A 21,663-nucleotide genomic window follows, 5' to 3' on the forward strand; every position below is an offset into this window, starting at 1 on the left:
GGTGAATTTTACCTGACCTTCCTCTCTACCTTACTATGTCAGAGTATTTAGATCCATGATTTCTAACATTCTTAATTTAAATTGAGATGAATTTCTATTTCATTTGGATTTTAGTTTTTAAAAATTATTTGTAAAACAAGCCTAAGTATCCCATATGAAGAGAGATCCAGCCACAGGATAGGTTATATTAGTTAAGAGTTATTATGCCATAAGAATGTATTGTAACTTCCTAAGGAAAGTTTTGTGTAGAGCTTGCAACCGATTAGCCTAAGTTCTTGCCATTATTCCTTATTAGTAAAAACTAATAAATAAATCCCACCCCTAGCTAGAATCTCACGGAATATTGAAATGTCAATGCAGCTTTTTAAGAGTAGCAATATTTTCTGTAGGGCAGGAAGAATGTTTTAATTTGGACAAATTAATTCCAAATGAAAAAGTAGGAATCTTGTGCTGGTTCTTCAGTTTGGAAAGGAAGACAAAAATGAAGACTGAACTAAACTTCATAAACTGATCTTTAGCCAGTTGGTATTTATTGAAAAAACAAAGTTTATTAAGTGGCTGCCTACACTCTGGAAGAAGTCATATACATGGGGCTAGAAGGATGCAGAGAGGCCACCTGGATCTCATGGGAACTCTAATCAACATCCTATGGTTAATTTTTGGTTAAATCTATTCCTGGCTGTGCTTGTGAAAACAGAGCCCAGACCAAGTGGCCATCGGTTGGCATTCAGGAAGTCCACAAGAGGAGGCTATATGGGGGTTGGAGCAACACTCAGTAGGTTTTTTCCCTCACAGCAAAAAATGCTAGGCTGTATTCCCTTCTCCCACCATCCCCATGCTCTCGCTCCCAAAGGGATTGGGGAATGTTTGACTTGTGACTCAGGAATTGTTAAAAATAAGCTTGGGCTCTGGAATCGCAAACAACATCTGTTAAACACCTATTCTGTTCAGGGCCTTCATTTCATGACTGCCATGGCCAAATAATGATCAGACAGGGACCGGCCTATTGACTTTGTTTCAGAGATCCCTTGGACAATTTGCTTAAGCCTACGAAGACCCCTTCTCAGAATATTTTTAAATGAATAAAATATGTGATTATGAGGGGGAAATTACATTGAAATAATTATTAATGTATTTTAAAATTTCACATCAGATAACCCCAGATCTAGAGGGGAACCCCACCCCATCACCGTTGGGTGGCAGGTATGAGCCAACTTCAGAAAGAAACCAATACAGCCGACCTGTTGTTCTTCTAAAGATTAAATGGGTGTCTCTGAATTGCCAAGAATATTAAAAGTATCAGTGTATGCTCTGTAGAAACATTTTTCCTTGATTTGATTGACATTAAATTTATTGTCTCCTTCCTTTTTCCAACCCCCCACTTGGAACCTCATTTGTGCCACTGGCATCCCTGCCCTGTGGCCCTGCCCAGCTCCCAGCCTGGTTGGGTTCCTGGGGCTGCCTTCAAGGGCTTCTTCCTCCTCCCCCAGGAAAGCCCGATCCCAGCCTCCTGTCCGCCACTGCTTACTACCTTTGATGCCTGGGCAGACCTGACTTGCTCAGTGACCTCCAGGCTCCCTGTCACCTCCAGGATTAAGGAGGGAATCCTTTGCATTCAGAGCCCCTTCCCCCCCTCCCCCCTTTTCCTTCCCCCAGGGAAGCTGCATGCCTTGGAGGACACTCCAGGCAGGAGGGAGGGCTCTCTGGCTTCCTCGGGCTCTTCTAGGTACCCAAGATGTTTTTGTTTCCCTCAGATTAGGACATAAAATGCTGTGAGCTGTCTAAGGGTTCTGTTATTCTTTCTATTTATATTCCCAGTGCCTGGAACATAGTAGGTGCTTAATAAAAACTGGTTGGTTGGCAATCCTACTTTGATTTTAGCTGTTACGTTAGACTTATCTACCTCAAGTTCCTTGAGGGCAGCTCAGTGTCTTACTTGTGGAATGTGCCAGCCTCCCTGTGTTTCTGATTAGTTCACCACCTGCCATTTTTTCTGCCTGGCCTTGTGTTTTGGGTAGTTAGCCAATCTCAGACTCATTGGTAGGAACCTGAGGCCCCAGAGATGACCCGCCTGTCCCGATGTTAGGATGGATGGGATTCTTCTACAGAGATGGCTGGGTTTATGTCTGAAACCGTAGTGGGGCAGAAGGTGAAATGCAGTAGGACTAAGATGCTAATGGATTTGTGCAAAAGCATCATTGGCAAGTCCCCTGCTCCAAGAAGACTAGAGCAGGGCCATGACAGAGCTGGGAGGAGCCAACCTCTCCTTTGTCTGAGGCCCAGTGGGGCTGAGGTCATCCGACTCCTGCACGGCTTTATTCCTTACAATGAATGGAATGACTGAGGACCTAAATGCGATTTCTTCAGGTAAGGGGAAATCCCCTTCCTCCAGTCTGTGACTTTGTCACTAAGTCCTGGGGAGAGGACTGAGCCAGGCTATGGCCGGAGACCCACTTGGGAGTTCCTAGGGGTGGCAGCTGAGCCTCAGGCAGCAGCTGGGCCCCGTGGCCTCTGAGGACCTCATGGAGCTCAAAGGTTTTCCTGCTGAGACTTGGGTCACTGGAACTTGCCGCATCTGCCGGCTCCTTTGACAGCTCGATGTAAGATATCACTTCAATTCTTGTTTTTTTTCTCATTAGTTATCTTCAAGTGTTCTGAAGCAGAGAAGTAATTTCCTAACTCAGTAAAAATGGACAAAGAAGAAAAGAAGACTATTAATCAAGGCCAAGAGGATGAAATGGTAATCCTATTTTCTGATCCAGGTGGTTGGGAAGATGGTTTTGGATCAAGGAAGGGGGCAAGGGCTTAGCCAGCATTCTGGTGCCTTGGGGGAGTCAGAAAGGGTCAGGTCTGGGGCCACAAGAGGGAGCATCTTTGGACAGGAATTCCTTGGGGTTGCAAGGGGTGTGTTCAGGGGAGGGTGAGGGACACAGACTAAGAAGGACGAGTGGCCAGAGCCGGACATGACCAGGGGCAGCAGGCGGGATACCGTGCACCCTGGAGGCTGGAGTTCTTATCCTGCTCATCCTTCTGGGATCTGGGGCAGAGGACAGTGGGCAGCATGGGCTGCGCTTGTGAGGGTTCCATTGCAGGGAGAACCCTGGAAACAAAAATTGCCAGTCAGTCTTGAAGCAGCCTCCCTGGGATCTGGAGGGCACAGCCAGAGGCAGGCTCTGTTTCCCTGGCTTGAGCCCCAGCAACACGAGCAGGAAGCATTCTCACTGTCCCAGCCCTCCCCACTCTGATCTGCTGTGAGCATGGACTGGAGGTGCGAGGGTGACCTAGCAACCTGTGGGCAGAGAGCCTCTGTCCAAACCGGCTCAGACGCTCTTGTGAGAGGGTGGCAGTGGGAGAGCCGGGCAGTGAGGTTCGGATCTGGCAGATGGGGATGGAGGCCTTGGCAGATGCTGGGCCTGCCCATGTTACCAGGGACTGAGCCCAGGCTCTAGTGCTTCTGCTACTGGATGGGTGTGTATTAGATGGGCTTCTCTATTCACATTTAGCATTCCAGTCCTCTCATGAGCTGGAAAAAATGCCTTTTATTTTCAAGTTAATAGTTCAGTCGTTTTTCAATTGTGTCCAACTCTTTGTGATCCCATTTGGGATTTTTTTTTTTTAGCTTTTTGGAGGGGGAGGGCAGGCAGTTGGGGTTAAGTGACTTGCCCAAGGTCACACGTCTAGTAGGTGTTAAGTGTCTTAGGCCAAATTTGAACTCAGGTCCTCCTGACTCCAGGGCCGGTGCTCTGTCCATTGAGCCACCTAGCGGTCCCTGGGCTTTTTTTTAGCAGAGATACTGGAGGGGTTTCCATTTCTTTCTTCAACTCATTTTAAAGATGAGGAACTGAGGCAGACAGGGTTAAGTGATTTGGGTCACCCAGCTATTGTCTAAGGCCAGATTTGAACTCGGGATGATAGCTTCCTGACTCCAGGCCCAGTGTTCTACCCATTGCACTATCCAGCTGCCCAAGAAAGGTATCCAGGGTCACAAAGCTAATAGGTATTTGTGGCTGGATTGAATTCAGGAAGATAAATCTTCATGTCTCCGGGCCTAGCACTCTGTCCACTGATACCTAGCCAGTTTTAATAGATAACGTTTCAGATGTATAAAAGCACTTTACACATATTACCTCTTTTTATCTTCACAACACCCCTGGGAAGGGAGGGTTATCTGTTATATATGTAACTGTTATCATCCCCATTTTTCAGATGAGGAAACTGAGACAGACAGCAGTGAGGTGACTGGCCCAGGGTCACAGCAATAGTGAGGCAGCATTTGAAGTGAGGTTTTCTTGACAGAAGGTGCAGCCATACTAGGGGCTGCCTCCAAAGGGATCCCAGCCTGCATGCCCCACACGTCCCCTTCTCTGGGGTGGAGCACTGGCAGAGAGTTGGCCATAACAGTGGAAGAAGAGGGGGGGGGCTTGGAGGACACTATCTTTTCCTGTAACAGATTGAGCATGTCACTCCCAAAGCTGCTTTGCTTCTTTGTGACTCTCCTTTCCCTTGCCTTCTCTTCCGTGCATTTTGAAAAGATGCTTCAGTGACCCTAGAAAGGGTCAGCCTTCTTTCTCCCCCTTCTACTCCCCATTCATTTCTTAGGTGGGTGAAGCTTCTAGCCACACAGCCCCAAACCTGTCCTACCTAGCCTGACAATCTCCACCCCGAAATTCTCAGCTGCTTTTGGACCCCCAAGTGTGCTGGCGGGGGGGCGGTGGTGAGAGAGGAGTGAGGGATTCATGCAGTACAGGACAGATGGATCAACACAACCAGCCTTTGCTGTGGATCATTGAAAAGGAGCCTAGTTAAGAAGGGGGCTTGTTCACACATCTATCACCAGTGTTGGGAAATGTAGATTATAAATGTAGGAATTACAATGTACTGGTCATTTTCCACTTTCCATGTTCTCCATTTTGCAGGCAAACTTGCCCTTGGTCTGCTGGGAGCCCCATACCTGGAGTACCTGACCTATAGGACTTTGCTGCCTGCTTCCTTCAGGGTGCAGCACGCACGGGAACCTTTAGGGGGTGCTAGCTTTCTCCTTGACTGACCTTGGACTAAGATTTGTGTATGGGCTGTGTCCCCCAATAGAAAGCAGACTTCCTCAGTGCAGGGATTATTTTTGTCTTAATATTCTTGGAGAACTAGCATTTTGTATGTAGTAGGTGATTAATAAATGTTTGAATTAGTGTGAATGATTTCTACATTATCCCCATTCTTTGACATTTCTGTTAAGTGCCGGTACTTAAAGCCTCTGGTGTTTGAGCTGTACTAATCTCAGGTTGGTAGGTAATCCATAGGAAGGTACCTTCCTGAGCAAGGGGCCTTGAAGCCTGCCCCCAGTTTACTTTGTCGGAGCCATGAACAAGAAAGACCACTCGATGTGGTGGAAGACTGCAGAGACTGGTCATGGAACCATAGGCCCATCTGTTGTATTGCCGCTGTGGGGCCATACTCACTCACCTTCTTCCTGCTGACTGATTATTAGAGAAGTCACAACCCAGACTGGGTGATTGAATGCCTGTTGTCTGCCTAGGGCGGTAATCCAGGGGAAATAGTGTGCTTGGGCCTGCACTTGGGAAAGTGAGAACAAGAATTGCTTTGAATTTGACAGTTTAACTGGTCAGATTTCAAATGGTAAAAAATGCAATGCTTTGCCTCCAATGCTGCAAGGTCTGGTTGACCATGCTTCGTTTTCTTGTTTGTACACAGGAGATCTATGGCTACAATCTGAGTCGTTGGAAGCTGCTTGTAGTGGCATTTGGGGTGGTCTGCACTGGTGGCTTCCTCCTCCTCCTTCTCTATTGGATGCCTGAGTGGCGAGTGAAGGCCACCTGCCTGCGAGCGGCCCTCAGAGACTGTGAGGTGGTGCTGCTGAGGACCACAGTAAGTGGGCTCTTGGTGAGGCCTGTACTCTAACATAGCTCTGCCCATTCTTCTGCTTGCCTCTAGTGCTGCGAAGGTACAGTCAGAAACGGCTGGCTTCCTGCCAAGCTGGTCTTCAGCAATCTCATCCTCTGGGCCCAGAATTTCAGGGTCTTTTCTTTTTCTTTCATTTTCTTTTGCTTTTTGGAGGGGGGAAGGTTGGGCAGTTGGGGTTAAGTGACTTGCCCAAGGTCACACGGCTAGTTTTTGTGTTAAGTGTCAGAGGCTGGATTCGAACTCAGGTCCTCCTGACTCCAGGGCCGGTGCTCTATTCACTGCACCACTTAGCTGCCCCAGTTTCAGGGTCTTTTCATGCTCTGCTTCCTCCAGGAGCCAAACATGGGGTGACAGGGATTCCCTCTTTTCTAGTTGCCCAGTGTTTTATCTCCCAGTCAAGTTCAGGCCTGTGAATGGAGCAATCACTTGTGGAGTATTTACTGAGTTAAATCTTCTTATCTGGATTTTGTGTTGATGTTTGCATCGATTGTCACCCCTTTGAGTGTTCCCATGCAGGAGCCATCTTCCTCAGTCCCCAGATGGCCAGCCCAAAGCCCAGAGGCCTGAAAAGAGGGCGCCTCTTGCAAAGGCTCCCACTGGACCAGCTGTGATGCTGCTTCTTTGGTTTTTATTTTTCTAACTGAAAATGACCTAGTAGCCCTGTGGTTGGCCAGGGAGTCATTTTACAAATTTCAGAATTAAGGGATTGTTTTTATCAAGACAAGATTTGGTGCCAGAAAAGGGAGCTCAGAGGTACCTTGTGGAGAAGCTTTGTTTTAGGGGATGTCTTAGGTCTTAGACCTGGCTTCTGTGACCGAGCCTCTGCGCTTCAGGCTCCTGAGGGCAGGCAGGTCGGCTGTCGCCACCTCTGCCTCTGCCCACCTCAGTTTCCTCATCTGTAAAATGGGGAGCCTTGGAGGGTTGGTGTGAAGACTAAATGAAGTCACAGAGACTTTGAGTGCCTTAAAGCGCCTTACTGCCATTCCCCTTCCCCTCACCCTCACTGCTTCTTGTCGGTGATGATCTGGGATGTGGTGGGGTTTGAACTAAGCCTTGAATGTTGAAGGAACGGGGAAGAGGCTGAGTTCTGACTCTGGGGTGATCAGGAAGCCATGTTTTCTCACATGCAGATGGGACTGCAGGGATTAGGGCTGAGAGAGGAGCTGGCTTAAGAGCCAGTCGCCCCTGAGGTGGAGCTGTCAGGGGCCTTCCTGGGCCAGGAGTCACTTTGTGAGGGTTTGTTGATTGTCATATGGAAAACGTCTATGCAAACAAGAATGCTAGAATGAAAAACTTTATTTCTCTCTTTTTTCCAAGGATGAATTCAGGATATGGTTTTGTGCAAAAGTTCGCTTTCTTTCTCTAGAAAACCACTCATTTTCAAGCCCTAAAACAGTAACTAAAAAAGTGTCCAATGGCCACGCTGCTCATTTCCATTTCCCCGAGGACCTGCCTGAAGAGGACCAGAGTGAGCTTGCCCGGTCCCGAGAGGTACTGTGGCCTCTGCCTGCCTTGAGTTCTGGAGAGTGAGGGGTGGGAGCCCTTGGGGCTTCGGGGTGTCTGTCGGGGTGTTGGAGCATGTAAAGATCTGCTTGAGCCCACCTTCTTGTCTTTTTAAGTGAATGTTCCTTAGGCAATTGAAATGTTAAGGACCAGGATCATTTGAGTGCCCACTCTGTCTGATGATTCGTGTTTTACAGATTCCTTATTTTACGCACCACAGTGTGAGGTACTTCTGGAATGACTCCCTCCAGAATTTTGATGTGTTAAAGTAAGTGGGGTTTTTTTCCCCTTTGGCTTTACATCAGATCACATCCAAAGTATTTTATCAGATGTATAATTATGTCCAAAAGTAGAGCAGACCCCTGTTGCCTTCTCCCTTCATGGCTATGACCTATACAAATATCCTTCAGGGGCAGAGCATTCTTGAGCTGGTTCCTCCTAGAGCCCTGTGGGGGTGATTAGTGGCCAGGTGAGGAGGGAGCGCAGTGGGCTATGCTGGTGGTGGTGGTGGTGGTGGGGGATGCCGTATTGGTCTGTGCTCTTTCTTTTAGAGGGCCCCTGATTGTGACCTTTTGTTAAACTGTTTGAATGTGGCCTAGGAAGAAGCCTGCTTCTGGGTGGTGTCTGCCTGCCTTCCTGCCTCTCTCTATGTGTATATAGAAAATCATTCACAGATAGTAATTAAAATATTTACGCTAGGGATTACAGTGATCTAAGAAAGTTAGTAGAAATGGAAATAAGATGATAAATCAGGCTTGGTATTACTTGAACAGTGATGCAGTGCAGTCTAGGAAATGACCCCAGAAGTCGCTCCCTTTGAGGAGGATCCCTTCTGTGGGGAAGGTTTTGTGAATGCATTTTTGTTCTCCCCAGCTGAGGATTCCTGTTTAGAATGGGATTGACAGACTCTGAAACAAAGCATTAAAGAATTCCGGTATTTTTATTTGGATTAAAGTAAGAATTTCCCATTTCTTTAGGGGTCTGGATGAAGGCGTTTCTTGTACTTCAGTTTATGAGCAGCATAGCTCAGGGCTGGCGAAGGAGATGCACGCCTACAGGTACAGACATTTCAAGCGCCACTGAAAGCTCTTGCCCATTTGTGGTTCTTCTCCCCCTCAGACACTGATTTTGACATCAAGTAGACGTTAAACTATGCTAAGCTGCAATTTTGATTTTGGTAATAAATTGACATGACCTTGAAAATATCATTCTTCACAAAATACACTAAATCAATGAAACCTGTACTTGAAGACAGTATTTTAAAATGAAATAAAAAGTTAAAGAATTTTATATAAGAACTAAAGTTTGGCCTTTAAGTCTCTAATTTGCTATAAGGGAAAGCTTTTATTTTTTTCTTGCAACTTGGGAAACCGAGGCAAGGACATGAAGCATATCCTTAGCTGAATGGCTTTAACGTCTCCTTTCTCTGATCACACGGTCCTGATCCATGGGACATTACTTGATTATGCAAATGGGTTTGTTTCATCTTTTGCCATAAGTAGTCTATTTCTTTTGGGAGGAGCATATCTGCAGAGTATGTCAGGGAATGAGTGGGAACCTCTCGGTTCTGTGGACACTGACGCTTGTGGGCAGCTCCCCATGCGTTCTGCATCCCACAAATGTGCATGTCAGGCTCCCAGCACTGGAACCCAGGTAGGTGGGAAGGCCAGGGTTTGCCTTAACACCTTGGCTTTTCTCCTCTGTCATACAGAAAACTGATGTATGGAATGAATGAGATCGCTGTCAAAGTGCCTTCTGTCCTTAAACTTCTGGTTAAAGAGGTAAGGCCGTCTCTGGTTGGTGTGGCTCCCCCACCCCACAGTGCCTGTGCCTTTCCCGAGCCTGGCATTTTCTGCTCCCATCCCCTGAGAGGCCTCTGTGGCCCCTCGAAGGCCGCTCCATGCTGGTGCTCTTTGCTGCCTCTCTTCTCTGGGCTACGTAATATTTCCCTAGCTTAGAATTCTGCCCAGGCCCGTCAAGGCCATGCACCTTACCCTGCCACTGCCGGTCTTTCCCCGTCAGACCAGCCGTCCGTTCACTTGCTCCTGTTGTCTCTGATGCACCTGCTTTACTCACTGGGCATTCTAGTTCTGTGTTTCTTCTCTTTCTTAGACTTGAAGCTCCAGGGTGCTTAGGGTTCCTGTCTTTTTTCCCCAAGTTTCCTATTTTCTCCAGTGCCTCCCATTGATCCCTACAGACAGCACTTGAACTAAATTGGGGTGGTTTGGATTTAAATCAAGTATACTTTAAATTATATTAACACTTAAGAGCCTGAGAGTTCCCAGTAATCTGTGCTGTCTTTGTGTTTGATAGTCTAAGTTTATTCCTCTCTGTGAGCTGATTGGATTTTCAGGAGCAATGATTTTGATAAAATATCATCAGAAAGCTGAAGGATGATGTGATTAACTTGTTTATCTTAGTGAATTAAGATAGAGCCTTGCAAAATCCTATGCTGGATAACAGTGCAGCCTGTTTAAAACTTGAGAGTATTTGGGTGGTGGTGAGTAAATGTGTTACCCACTGGAGCCCCAGGCGTAACAGGAGAATGAAAACCATAGAGAATCATAGGGTGATTTTTTTCCTAATGGGGTTCACAAATCAGAGTTGTCCACACCAGGAATTTCAGAATTTTTAGATATTATACGAATTGGTTGCTAAAAACCCAAAGCTACACAAATTATTCCAGTGGAAAAGTGTTTTAAAGGATTAGGTTCAAGCTGTCTTTTAGTGACTTGGGGTTTTTTTAGTGTTTTGTGCAAAAAAAAAAATGGGCATGATAAAGGACAAAAATGGTAGGGACTTAACAGAAGTGGAAGAGATTAAAAAGAAGCGGCAGGAATATCCCGAAGAATGGGACAAGAAACATCTTACCGTCCCGGATAATCATGGCGGAGGAACTCGAGACCAAATTGCCAACATTGACTAGATTATGAAGGAAACAAGGGAGTTCTACTGCCTCGCTGACCACACTGAAGCCTTTGACTCTGGATCGCAACAAAAGTCCTCTGAGATGGGAGGACCAGAATGTCTGACTTGTCGCCTGAGGAAGCTATGTGAGGGCCAAGAAGCAGCCGCTAGAGCTGAGCCTGGAACAAGGGATGTTTTAAGATTGAGGAAGGACTATGACAAGACTGCATATTATCACTGTGTTTATTTTATGTGCAGAGTATGTCATGCAAAATGCTGGGCTGCAATTAAGGTTGCTGGGGGAAATGTCCACAGTCTCAGGTGTGCAGATGATGCCACTTTGAAGGCAGAAAGTGAGGAAGAAATAAGAAGCCTCTTGATGAGGGTGAAAGAAGAGAGTGTAAAAGCTTGAAGCTCAGCATTGAAAACCTAAGTTCTTGGCCACTGGTCTCATCACTTCTCGGCAAATCATAGGAAAAGAAATGGAAGCAGTGTCAGATTTTCTATTCTTGGGGCACTTTGGAAGGAAAGCTCTGGCCAATCTGGACAGCAGACTAAAAGGCGGAGGCACCACCTTGCTGACAAAGGTCTGTAGAGTCGAAGCTGTGGCTTTTTCAGTAGCAATGTATGACTGAAACCTGGACAGTAATGAAAGCTGAGACGAAGAACTGGCGCTTTCCAATGGGGGTGCTGGAGAAGACTTTCAAGAGCCCCTTGGATCACAAGGAGATCAATACTTTAAGTCAGTACTTAAAGAAATTAACTCAGGCTGTTCACTGGAGGGCTAAATACTGAAGCTGAAACTTATATACCTTGGCCACCTTGTGAGAAGGTGGGGCTCATTGGCAGGGACCCTAATATTGGGAAAGATACCGTGTTTCCCCGATAATAAGACACTGTCTTATTAATTTTTTTTGGACAGGAAAACACCAGAGGGCTTATTTTCAGGGGAGGGCTTATTTTAATGAACATTGAGAGCAATTTTAATAAACAGGTAAATGTGAACAAAAAAATGTACCTTTATTCAATAAGCAAATCACTGGGGAAGAACAGGATGACGCGCTCACTGCTGCAGCTCTGACTGGATGCAGCTCGGAGCACGGCATGCGTTTCACGGTGGGGGGAAGTGCATACAGAGGGAACCGTAATGTAGCGTGTAGCACAGGGGATCACCTTCACTACAGTAGCAATCTCAATAGGGCTTATTATCGGGGGAGGGCTTATTTTAGAGGAATCTTACACAGTAAGGGGAGGGCTTATTTTCGGGATAGGTCTTATTATCGGGGAAACACGGTAGAAGGCGAAAGGAAAAGGGGATGGCAGGATGAGATGGATGCATGGTGTCACGGAAACAGGGAATGTAAGCTTGGACAGACTTGGGGAGAGAGTGGGGGATGGAAAGGCCTGGTGGGCTGTGGCCCATGGGGTCAGGAACGCTTGAACAGCAACAGCAGAGTATCAGGAAGGAAAGGGACTCCTGTTTACGTTTCCAGCAGTCTGCTGAGAAGGCTTCGACTTCAGGGCTGAGCAGGGCTGCTGTTGCAGCCTCTTCTCTCATTTCACTCACATCCAAAGAAGCGCCAGTCACAGATGGGACTTGTCCTGGCCTGGACGAGGAGGCAGGTCCAGCCCGAGCAGCATCAGGAGCTTTCTTGATCTTTGCAGCAGCCCCACCATTGCTGCCTTACAGCTCAGCCCATGCTCACCCAGCTGGTAGCGGGTGTTCTGCATTAGAGCCCTGGTGTCTTCTGACTCCACCCTGCCCCCCAGTGGTAGCTGACTGTAGCACAGTCTTCTTTCTTCAGCCTGTTAGGAAATGCCAGAAATAATTGGATTGTACAAAAAAATGTCATGTAGATGAAGAAAGCTGATTAAAAGATTGTTAGAAATCTGCCTTGTTTGGAAAGAGATCGTGAATTTCTTAGCATCAGCTAAAATAAGATTTGGTGATTTCATTTCCCTTTTAATCTCTGGTTTCTTTTAGCAGAGATTTGCTCTCATTAGCCCTGGTAAGGTGTGGTATTCCTCAAGGCATCTAATCTGACTCCTCACTGGCCTTGACTGTCACTTGGCTTCTCCGGACTGTTTTGTGATGACTGACCTCCCAGACATGGCAGGGAGCAGATCCAAATCTAGCCAGTGTTGTCAGAAAAGCTGCTTGAGTCAGATGTCCCAATGGTGATACTGAGATGTTTTGTTTCCTTGTTCTCTTATCTTCCTTATTGGGAAATAGTGAACATCACCAAGTAGCTTGGGAAAATCAAGATAATGACCATCAGTTAAACGGAGAGCTGGGGTGAAAGGCTTCTCCGGCATTTTGAACAGATGACCCTGCCATGAAAGTACAGCACAACCTTGCCTTCTTATTTCTCCTATAAGCAGCTTGTAAGACCTTGGGCTGGTCATTTTATTTTGTGGTCTGTTTCATCATCTATAAAATGGGTTAGTTGTCAGCCCTATCTCTGTTATCAAGCAGCAGTCTTCTAATACCACAGAAAGAAGCCCATTGGAAGTGGCAGGGGATCATGGTTGGTGAAAGTCTGTTAATATTGCTTGGAAGCTGATGAAAGTGTTTTGCTACTGAGTTTTCCCTCATGCCAGCTGTCTTTGAGCTATGGCTATTCTTGGTTTCCCCCTAAAGGATATTGATCAGGGCAGGGCATCATCTGTCACCCAGCCTTCTGCTCATCAACCTTTACAGTTGTCAGCTGATTGCTTAAATGAGCATGCCTCTAGGCAGCATTTTGAAGTGTCCATGTAAGTTTGGGGACCACCCCTGGTCAGATTGTTAGAGTTTTAGCTGAGCTTTCAAAGGGAAGCTCCCTCGGAGGCCCAGTCAGGGGGGGCATGTTGGTCTTTGAGAGCAGGTGCCCATGTGGAGGCAGCACGGCCTGCTGCCCAGGGGCTCAGCTGCTGGCCGTGGCTCAACTCCTGCTTGTTTTCCAGGTTCTCAATCCCTTCTACGTTTTCCAGCTGTTCAGTGTGATCCTGTGGAGCACAGATGAATACTACTACTATGCCCTAGCCATCGTGATCATGTCTGTGATCTCCATTGTGAGCTCCTTATATACCATTAGGAAGGTGAGCATGTGCCCTGGGTGTGGCAGAGGATGCCCAGGTCTTTTAAGAAATCCTTCACAGTTGGGGGGGACTGCCTCCCTTCCCCACCTGAGATTATAACCTTTTGTGATGACTTCACAGATTCAGTTCTTGGCAATTGCCAGGACACAGAAGTTTGAGGGAGCTGTTCAGGGCCACTGAGGCAGGACGTAAACCCAGGTCTTCCTGATTCCAAACTGACTCTTATAATTCTTGGCTGTTGAGTTTCCCTCAGTAAAATCTAATGGGCCAGTCACGTTTTTGGCATCTCTTTTTAATGTAAGAAAACCTGGGAATCTATGATTATCTGGTTTGTAGATGCCTTTGTGCAAAAGTGAGGCCTTGGGCTCAGGGTGAGCATGTCTAGTAGAGGGGCTCTTTGTGCTGGGGTGAGGGGGGTGGGAGAAAAATAGACACTGCACCCCCAGAGGAGGCTGCCCCCACTGCTATTGGGAGGACGTTCTTCTGTTTTGCAGCCTGCCCAGGGCGAGCAGGGTGGGCACAGCAACCCCAGAGTATATAGTCTCTCTGGATGCAGTGCCCAGACCTTTAGCTTTGACCATTATTCCTTGTTTTTTATGTGGTCATTGGGTTCTTAGAGAGTGCGCAAGTGTGGATGTGTGTGTGTGTGTGTGTGTGTGTGTGAGTGAGAGTGTATGTGATTTGGGGGATGTCTCCTGGACCTCTGATCTCATTGGGTTGTGTATTATTTAGTGATTATCCCTTGGCACCCTTTTGGACTTTGAATGTTTTTCTGTGCTTCGTTCCAGCAATACATCATGTTGCATGATATGGTGGCAGCTCACAGCACGGTGAGAGTTTCTGTCTGCAGAGTTGGGGGAGGTAGGTAGCCTGGGACGTGTCTGTCTCTTGGAGGGGTCACTGATCAAAGGGATGAGTCCCAAAGTGACTGCCCAGGTGCCCACCCCAAGCGCGTCCTGGGAGCTTTTATTTCCACTTTCTCCCTGCACACGACTTGGAGGTCCTGTTTTGTCTGTCAGATACAACACTCGCTTGTATGATTATTCTGTCCAGGTAGGGTAGTTGGTGGCCACTTTTCAGAATGTAGAATTGGGCATATTCCTTGCAGCTCTCAGAATTCCTATCATCAGTACTCTCACCTGACAGAGATCACTTTTCTCCATGTTCTGTTCTGCTTGGTGATCAGGTGTGGCCATGCTGGGCAGGACCCTCCTTAGGTTTGTGGGGAAAGTCACTGGCATGGTTGTCCTTTGGGTTCATTTTCACAGTGGGGCTTATGTGAGGGAATCTTGGTTCTTTCAAAACTTGTTCTGTTGGGTCTGGAGATTTGGGCAGGTCTGGTGCACTGGTCACCGCCTACCTCATTCTCTCTTGGTGGGGCAGAACTGGGCTGTCGCTTTGGTTCCTGTCTTTTGCCAAAGGGTGATAGTTGATGGTAGGAGCTCTTTACCTTTCATGTGTCCTGAACCCCTCCAGCGTTTGACTGAAGCCTTTGGAACCCATCCAAGAATTTTGGGCTTTTTTCCCCCCAAAAAATCATAATTGAGGGAAAGGCAAAATTTCAGTTAGAGGGAATTTTTATTTTCTTGGCCAGGTCTATGAAATCTCTGAAATTTGTTCAGGGATCCTTTGGGGGCTGAGAGTATGCACAGGCCCAAGGTGACAAGCCCCTGAGTTATGGAGAGCCAGTCTTTTGTTGGGTGTGTGGTTCTTTGAGTAGGAGAAGCGAAGAGGGTTCTGGAGAGTTGTTGCAGACTAATCAGCTCTCATGGTGAGAGGTGCTGGCGGACTCCATTGCGCACCCATTTGGCTCCTGCTGTGTCCCCGGGGAGGCCCAGGGCCTTGCAGGAGCACTCTTGGAGTGGAGGCTGAGGCGGGTGGGGAGATCATTCCCGGGAGCCATCTGCATCCCCTGGAGGAAGGGCGGTGGGTCATGTGGGTTTTCCTTCTCTCTTGCCGTCATTTCCCTGTAGTGTAGATACAGCATCCTCTCCTGCTTGTAAAAGAAGAGCTCTAATCTTGGTAGCCTAGTCCTAGACTCGCCTTCCGCTCCAGGTTGGCCACGGTTGGCGGAGAGGCTCCTCGTCCTCTGCCGTCTGTCTTCCTTTCCTCGTGCACTCACTGGTGGCCTGTGCCTCCTGGTGCTGTCTGTGCCATCGCTCAGGCAGGCAGCTCCTTTGGAATGCCATTGCTCTCGCCCAGTGACAACTGTCCATATGACACCTCCTCCATAGTATTCTTCATCCCCTGACCCGAGAGCCCTGGGTGTTTCTCTTTTTGCTACAACCTTGTGTCATAACCCCCTGATTAAGACTGCTGTGAGGGCAGGGGCAGGGTGCAGGAGCCCTCCTCCCTGACAAAGCATTTAAATAGGCCCCTCCTCCCCCTCCCTTGGAGCACTGTCGTCTGTCTGCTGGGCTAATGGACATGTAAAACAACATGACAAAACCCCCAATAAACCGGATCCTTTCAGAAACAGAAGAGATTTTTTCCACGGACCTCGTACCTGGAGACGTCATGGTCATCCCGATGAACGGCACCGTCATGCCTTGTGATGCCGTCCTCATCAGCGGCACCTGCATTGTGAACGAGAGCATGCTCACAGGTAAGCAGATGGGGAGTGATCTCTGTGTGGGCCTTAGAGCAGGGCATGACACATGGTAGGATACTTTACTGGGGAATCCATTGAATGGTTCCTTTTCATACTGTGACTTCAAGGGATTTAGCATGATTAAGGGTAAACCTTATGAAAATAATCAGTGAATCTCACGTAGGAATCATGGAAATGGAAAGAGTTGTTTTCAGCCTGACATGTAGGAAAGAATGTTGAACTTGGATGAGGAGAGCCTTGGCTTTGGAGCTTGACTCTTGTCACTCTAATTGTGACCAGGGGCCAGGTGATTAAACTGGCTATTTCCTCTTTTCTAAAGGCGGACCAGTTTAGATCATTCTCCCAAGCAGGCAGCTGTTAGGATTAAAATATAGGGCCCGTAAAGAAGTGCTCCATCAGTGCTGGTGGTGGTCAGCATTGGCCTTCTCCCACCAGTAACCCCTTCTGCTTTTTTGCCTCAATGTGCTAGTAGATGGGCCTTGGTCCTGGTCCTGGCCAGCCTGAGCTCCTGCTGACAGCTTTCCATCAGCTGGAATTGCTTGGGTGAAGGGAGGTCTTTTCCTGTGTCTAGTTACTTCCCATGAAGGCTGGAAGACGGGAAGATGTGTGTATGTTTAATAATGTCCTTCTTATTCTACCAGTTATGATGATGAAATTATTGGCAGGTAAAAGCTAACAGTTTGAGATAAAACTCAATTCTCTGGATGTGGTTATAGAATCACCAACCTTTTTGTTGAGCTAAATCGAAATCACTCTGAGATGCTCTGAAGTTTATTTAATACTATATTTAATGTCTTTGAGGATTGGTTTTCACATGTTAAAGCTTTCTGTGCTGAGGATCTAAACTTTGTGTTTAAGGTGAAAGTGTTCCTGTAACAAAGACTAATTTGCCAAACCCTTCAGTGGATGTGAAAGGAACAGAAGATGAAATGTATAGCCCAGAGCTCCATAAGCGGCACACATTGTTTTGTGGGACCACTGTCATTCAGACTCGCTTCTACACCGGAGAGCTCGTGAAGGCCGTCGTGGTCAGGACAGGTAGATGGCTTTTCATTTAACCACCTGACATGCCTTAAGCTAGTAAATGTTCCCAAATGTTGAGGATTTGGGGAGCGAGGGCTGTACTTTTGGATAGCCTAATGAGATTTCCCTTTTAGAAAACAGATTTTCCCTCATTTTCCCTCATTCCTTCATTCCCTTTAGCTTACCTTCTGGTCTTTTGTTTGGAGTTAAGGCTTAGTTCTTGGCTATTCTGCCTTTTGGAAGCTGCCACTCGCTGTTTACAAGTAACAAATGTCAAAATCTTTGCGCTTATGATTTAGTCCTTCAACCATTGTTTGAATTAAGAACCGTTAGGGATGAGTGAGTGGAAGAAAACTTGAGGATTATGAGGAGGGAGTGATTGAGGTGATCTGTGTCAGGAAAGTTAGAAATATTTACCTTATTGTTTCAGATATATGACTAATGTATTTGATTTTTTTTTGTGTGTACACACACACACACACACACAGCATATCTCTTGATAGCCTTTTGGTATATCATACAGATTTATCGCCAGTCATTCTGACTCCAGTCTAAGCAGGGCAGATGGTTTCTGCTCCTGCTATTTTGGGCCATGGATTCGACTGTATTCACTTGTTAAACATTCTGTCTCCAGGATTTAGCACTTCTAAAGGCCAGCTTGTACGTTCCATACTGTATCCCAAGCCAACGGATTTTAAACTCTACAGAGACGCCTACATGTTTCTGCTCTGTCTTGTAGTGGTGGCCGGCATTGGATTTATTTACACCATCGTCCATAGCATACTGAATAAGGTATGGAAGGGTTGGGCTATGGCCTTGTTCGTCCATGGCGGGGAGTACAGTGCTTTTTGGGGTAATTAGGTTACATTGGATTGATTTCCTTCTGGCTTTTGTCAAGAGACTGCTGACTAGGTACAGCATCCATTGGCATGTATGAGAGTGGAATCCAGACAGAGGGTTGTTTTGGATGTCCCCCCTGAACAAACAGAACAGTGTGGACAGTTTATTGAGGCTCCCCTCCCCGCACCCACCAGTCTTTTTCTGTGCCAAGAGGCCTCTTTGAAGCAGCCCCAGTTGATGTTACAGGTGCTTTCCCTGGGCTAACTCTAGGTACCGGCTGGAGTTATAGTCATTGAATCTCTGGATATCATCACAATTACTGTGCCTCCTGCACTTCCGGCTGCCATGACTGCTGGCATTGTGTATGCACAAAGGAGACTGAAAAAAATTGGTATCTTCTGCATTAGCCCTCAGCGGATAAATATCTGTGGACAGCTCAACTTGGTGTGTTTTGACAAGGTAAGGCCAGTTTTATAGTTTTCTATGTATTGCTTTTTTGTATTCATAGCTTCAAGTTTAATATTAAATGCAGTTTTAAATTCCTTTAATGAATTCTACCAGCCCCCCCTTAATTAATCTACTTTTTTCTCCTTTTGAGTATTTTTCTGATCAGCCTTTTCATTTTGAAAATTTTGTTGCTGTTTTGGCTGAATTGCTTTAAGAAGCTTACAGATGGAGTTTGTTTTGGTGGAGTAGGTACTTCCCAATGAGTAGCCTCTCCCAAAGCCCCTCCCCAGGGTCTAGATATAGCCTGCTGCCCCTGCCTTCTAGCATGACTGACCCCAGGCAGGTAGGCCACTTTGCCCAGTTTCTATTTCCTCCTGGGTAGTAGCTGCTTCTCACAGGGTAGTCAAGTTTAAATGGTTGCATCAGCACCAGTGATTATTAATTCCTTTGGGTTTTTTCTGAAGAATATCCTTATTGAGGAAGAGAATTAGGGTTTCAAAACCACAGGATTGCTTCCCCATGAATTTTCCTTGTCATTGTCATAAACCATTTTCATTGGCGCCCGTTCCCATTCACTGAGAATCTTTGGAGCTTTTCTTTCCTCAGACTTGATTGGGATAGACTTTTTTGCTCTGTGATGAAAAGAGTTTAATTTGGAAGGTTTGAAGATGTAAGGTGTTCATGCTGAGAATTTAAGGAGATTGAGAGGTTTATGCACAGAGGCCCAAGGCATGCGCACTGGTTGGGCACCAGCTGTGTGCTGGGTCTTGTTCTAAGTGCTAGCAATACAGTACAGACAGAAAGACAGCCCCTGGCCCCAGGGGGTGCCCATTCCAATGGGAGGAGAGAATGTTCAAAAAGAGGAGCTCCCCAGTTACCAGAGTGCATACATCTGGGTGAAAGGCGTTGGAAAAATGTCAAGGCTTAGACTTAAGGAAAGAATCTTTTTGCCAGGGCAAATCACTTTTGGCCTTGTCCTTTCCTTAGAGATCTTCTCTGATGAAGGCAGCTCCCCCACAGGAAAATCTCAGACCCTCAGTTTTCAGGCCCAGTTCTTATCCAGAGTGGTGAGCTCACATTCTCCCTGAAATGAAACTCATTCTTCGAGTGTTTTCCAGAAGACTTTCACATAAACAAAGAATTTCCATCCGTCTCTGAGAAGTAATTAACCGATATGGGAAGGGGACCTTATTATGTCCTTAAGATAATGTGTTTTAATGTATAGGACCTAAACCCACATGCTCATGAACTTAATACTAATGTGGTTTATTAGATAGCTCCTGGTGATTGTAGACTTTGTTTTTCAGACTGGAACACTTACTGAAGATGGCTTAGACCTTTGGGGCATCCAGAGAGCAGAAAATGCACAGTAAGAATTCATTCAGTGGGGCGGCTAGGTGGTGCAGTGAATAGAGCACCGGCCCTGACGTCACGAGAACCTGAGTTCAAATCTGGCCTCAGACACTTAACACAAAGTTAGCCGTGTGACCCTGGGCAAGTCACTTAACCCCAGTTGCCCTCCAAAAAAAAAAAGCAAAAAAGAATTCATTTCGGTTTTCTACTTTGGGATTCTGATAAGTTTTCTGCATCTTACCTGATTATTTATCATGTTGTAAAGTAAAATGCATTGTTAGGCCTTTTGTGTTGCCCTTCGAGGATTTTCAGGCAGGAGGAAGAGTAGAGCTTTTCATGGAGAGAAAAGGTTGTAGCGATAACGGGTGTGAAAGAAACACATTGTTAGCCCTCCCCTTGGGCTTCAGTAGCTTGGGTCTCAGGTGAAGGCCCCTCTGAGTTATTAGTCCTAGCTTTGGTAGGACTGGGTAAAAGGGCCCAAGAAGTGGGACGTGCAAAGAGTATCCCCAAAGTTTCCTGCTTTCCAGACTTAAAGGGCATTTAGAACAGCCTTTGTAAATTCCTGGAGTGATGGTTTGGGGCCTAGGCCTTTCTCACATGTTTGGGTCTTTTCAGTTTCCAAATGCCGGAGGAGAAAGCATGCAGTGAGAGCCTGGTGAAGTCGCATTTTGTTGCGTGCATGGCCACCTGCCATTCCCTGACAAAAATTGAAGGGCTGCTTTCTGGTGACCCTCTTGATTTGAAGATGTTTGAGGCGATCGGATGGGTAAGAGGAGGAGCCTTTCCTTGAACTGTGTGTTGTGTGACCCTGAGGTGGAGGTGTCCTGACCACTTACTTCTCCTTGGCGGGAATTGAGCACATAAAATTTCCCCTTTGGAGTCTCTGCCTTTCCAAGGAGCAAATCAGAGACTGATGGTTTTATACCTTCTTGTCAGCTGTGTGGTACATGTCCCTTGTCTCCGTCTGGGCTTCTTCACTTGGGATGGGTGAGGGGCTGGAATGGTGCATGGGACACACAGAGGTCTTTGTTAGCCCTTGTTTTCCTTTGCCCTCTTATGTATTTGATGCCTTTAAAAAACGTGGCTCAGAGAAGCGTTACCTCAGGGTCCCAGACAAAGGCCAGGTGAGGTAGCCCTGCTCTCGATGGCCTTCTGCTCCAGCTCCAGCTTCTTTGCCGTCCGTGGCACTAGAATGCTCCCAGCCCTACTCTGGAGAAAGAGGAGACCCTCATTCTCCTTCCATGTCTCAGTGTTTTTGGCATGAGCTTCTTTTCCTTTGACTCCTCTGGGCTTGTTCTTCGTAGACACCCAAGGGCTGCTGGGAGGGCTGGGGTTTAGTTCTGGCTTCTTTGTTGGCTTTTGTTGCCCAGGAGCTCCCAGGGCTTTCTCCAGGTTCCTGCTACGTTCTGGCTGCTCTCCATGGTGGCTGGTTGTGAAATAGGCAGTTTGTTTTCCGCCTTATATTCCACTTGAGTCCTTTAGATCAGATTTGCAAAATTCCTGGCAAATCCTCTTTCTAGTCCTGATTAGTTAGTTTACTTCCCAGTGCTCTTTTATTTCTTTGTTAGATTGTGGCTCAGAAAACCAAATCAAGTCCTCAAGATCCTGTCTGTCCATCTGTCTAACTCTGCTTTTTATTTTTTCTTACAAACTTAAAACCAGTAAGCATTTTATTATATAAAGAAGAGAGGATTTTTGAGATTGGAAACATACTGTGGGTTTTTTTTGCTTTTTTTTTGGAGGGCATTTGGGGTTAAGTAACTTGCCCAAGGTTACATGGCTAGTTTTTTTTGTGTGGGTGTTAAGTGTCTGAGGCTGGAACTGAACTTGGGTCCTCCTAACTCCGGGGCTGGCACTTTACTCACTGTGCCACCTAGCTGTCCCTGTGGTTTTTTTAAAGTCAAACATCATTTTAGCTGCCAGCTAGTTACAGAGATTGCTATCAGCACAAGATACCCCCAGTTTGACTGAGGAGTACA

The 21,663-nt window shown here is 46.6% G+C and overlaps 1 protein-coding gene across 7 annotated transcripts in view; it reads left to right on the plus strand.

Annotated features, from left to right (window-relative positions):
• ATP13A3 (ATPase 13A3) overlaps positions 1-21,663 on the plus strand; it is a 73,542-nt gene that overhangs the window by 19,175 nt on the left and 32,704 nt on the right. For 5 of the 7 annotated variants that reach the window (XM_069083280.1, XM_069083285.1, XM_069083287.1 and 2 more), the window contains 14 exons: positions 2,640-2,740; positions 5,710-5,883; positions 7,237-7,410; positions 7,620-7,690; positions 8,400-8,480; positions 9,134-9,203; positions 13,276-13,410; positions 14,199-14,271; positions 15,884-16,015; positions 16,880-17,059; positions 17,679-17,836; positions 18,155-18,343; positions 19,639-19,700; positions 20,300-20,450. In XM_069083280.1, coding sequence (XP_068939381.1) covers positions 2,690-2,740; positions 5,710-5,883; positions 7,237-7,410; positions 7,620-7,690; positions 8,400-8,480; positions 9,134-9,203; positions 13,276-13,410; positions 14,199-14,271; positions 15,884-16,015; positions 16,880-17,059; positions 17,679-17,836; positions 18,155-18,343; positions 19,639-19,700; positions 20,300-20,450 — 1,701 coding nt within the window. In that variant the 5' untranslated portion in view covers positions 2,640-2,689. Of the gene's footprint in view, positions 1-2,639; positions 2,741-3,175; positions 3,269-5,709; positions 5,884-7,236; positions 7,411-7,619; positions 7,691-8,399; positions 8,481-9,133; positions 9,204-13,275; positions 13,411-14,198; positions 14,272-15,883; positions 16,016-16,879; positions 17,060-17,678; positions 17,837-18,154; positions 18,344-19,638; positions 19,701-20,299; positions 20,451-21,663 lie in introns of those variants that run through there. The other 2 variants (XM_069083284.1, XM_069083286.1) reach the window with 2 other exon arrangements.

This window comes from Petaurus breviceps, unplaced genomic scaffold, assembly GCF_028583685.1.
Source record: "Petaurus breviceps papuanus isolate PSGF00001 unplaced genomic scaffold, PetGlider_PUasm1.0 173, whole genome shotgun sequence".
Lineage (NCBI taxonomy): Eukaryota > Metazoa > Chordata > Mammalia > Diprotodontia > Petauridae > Petaurus > Petaurus breviceps.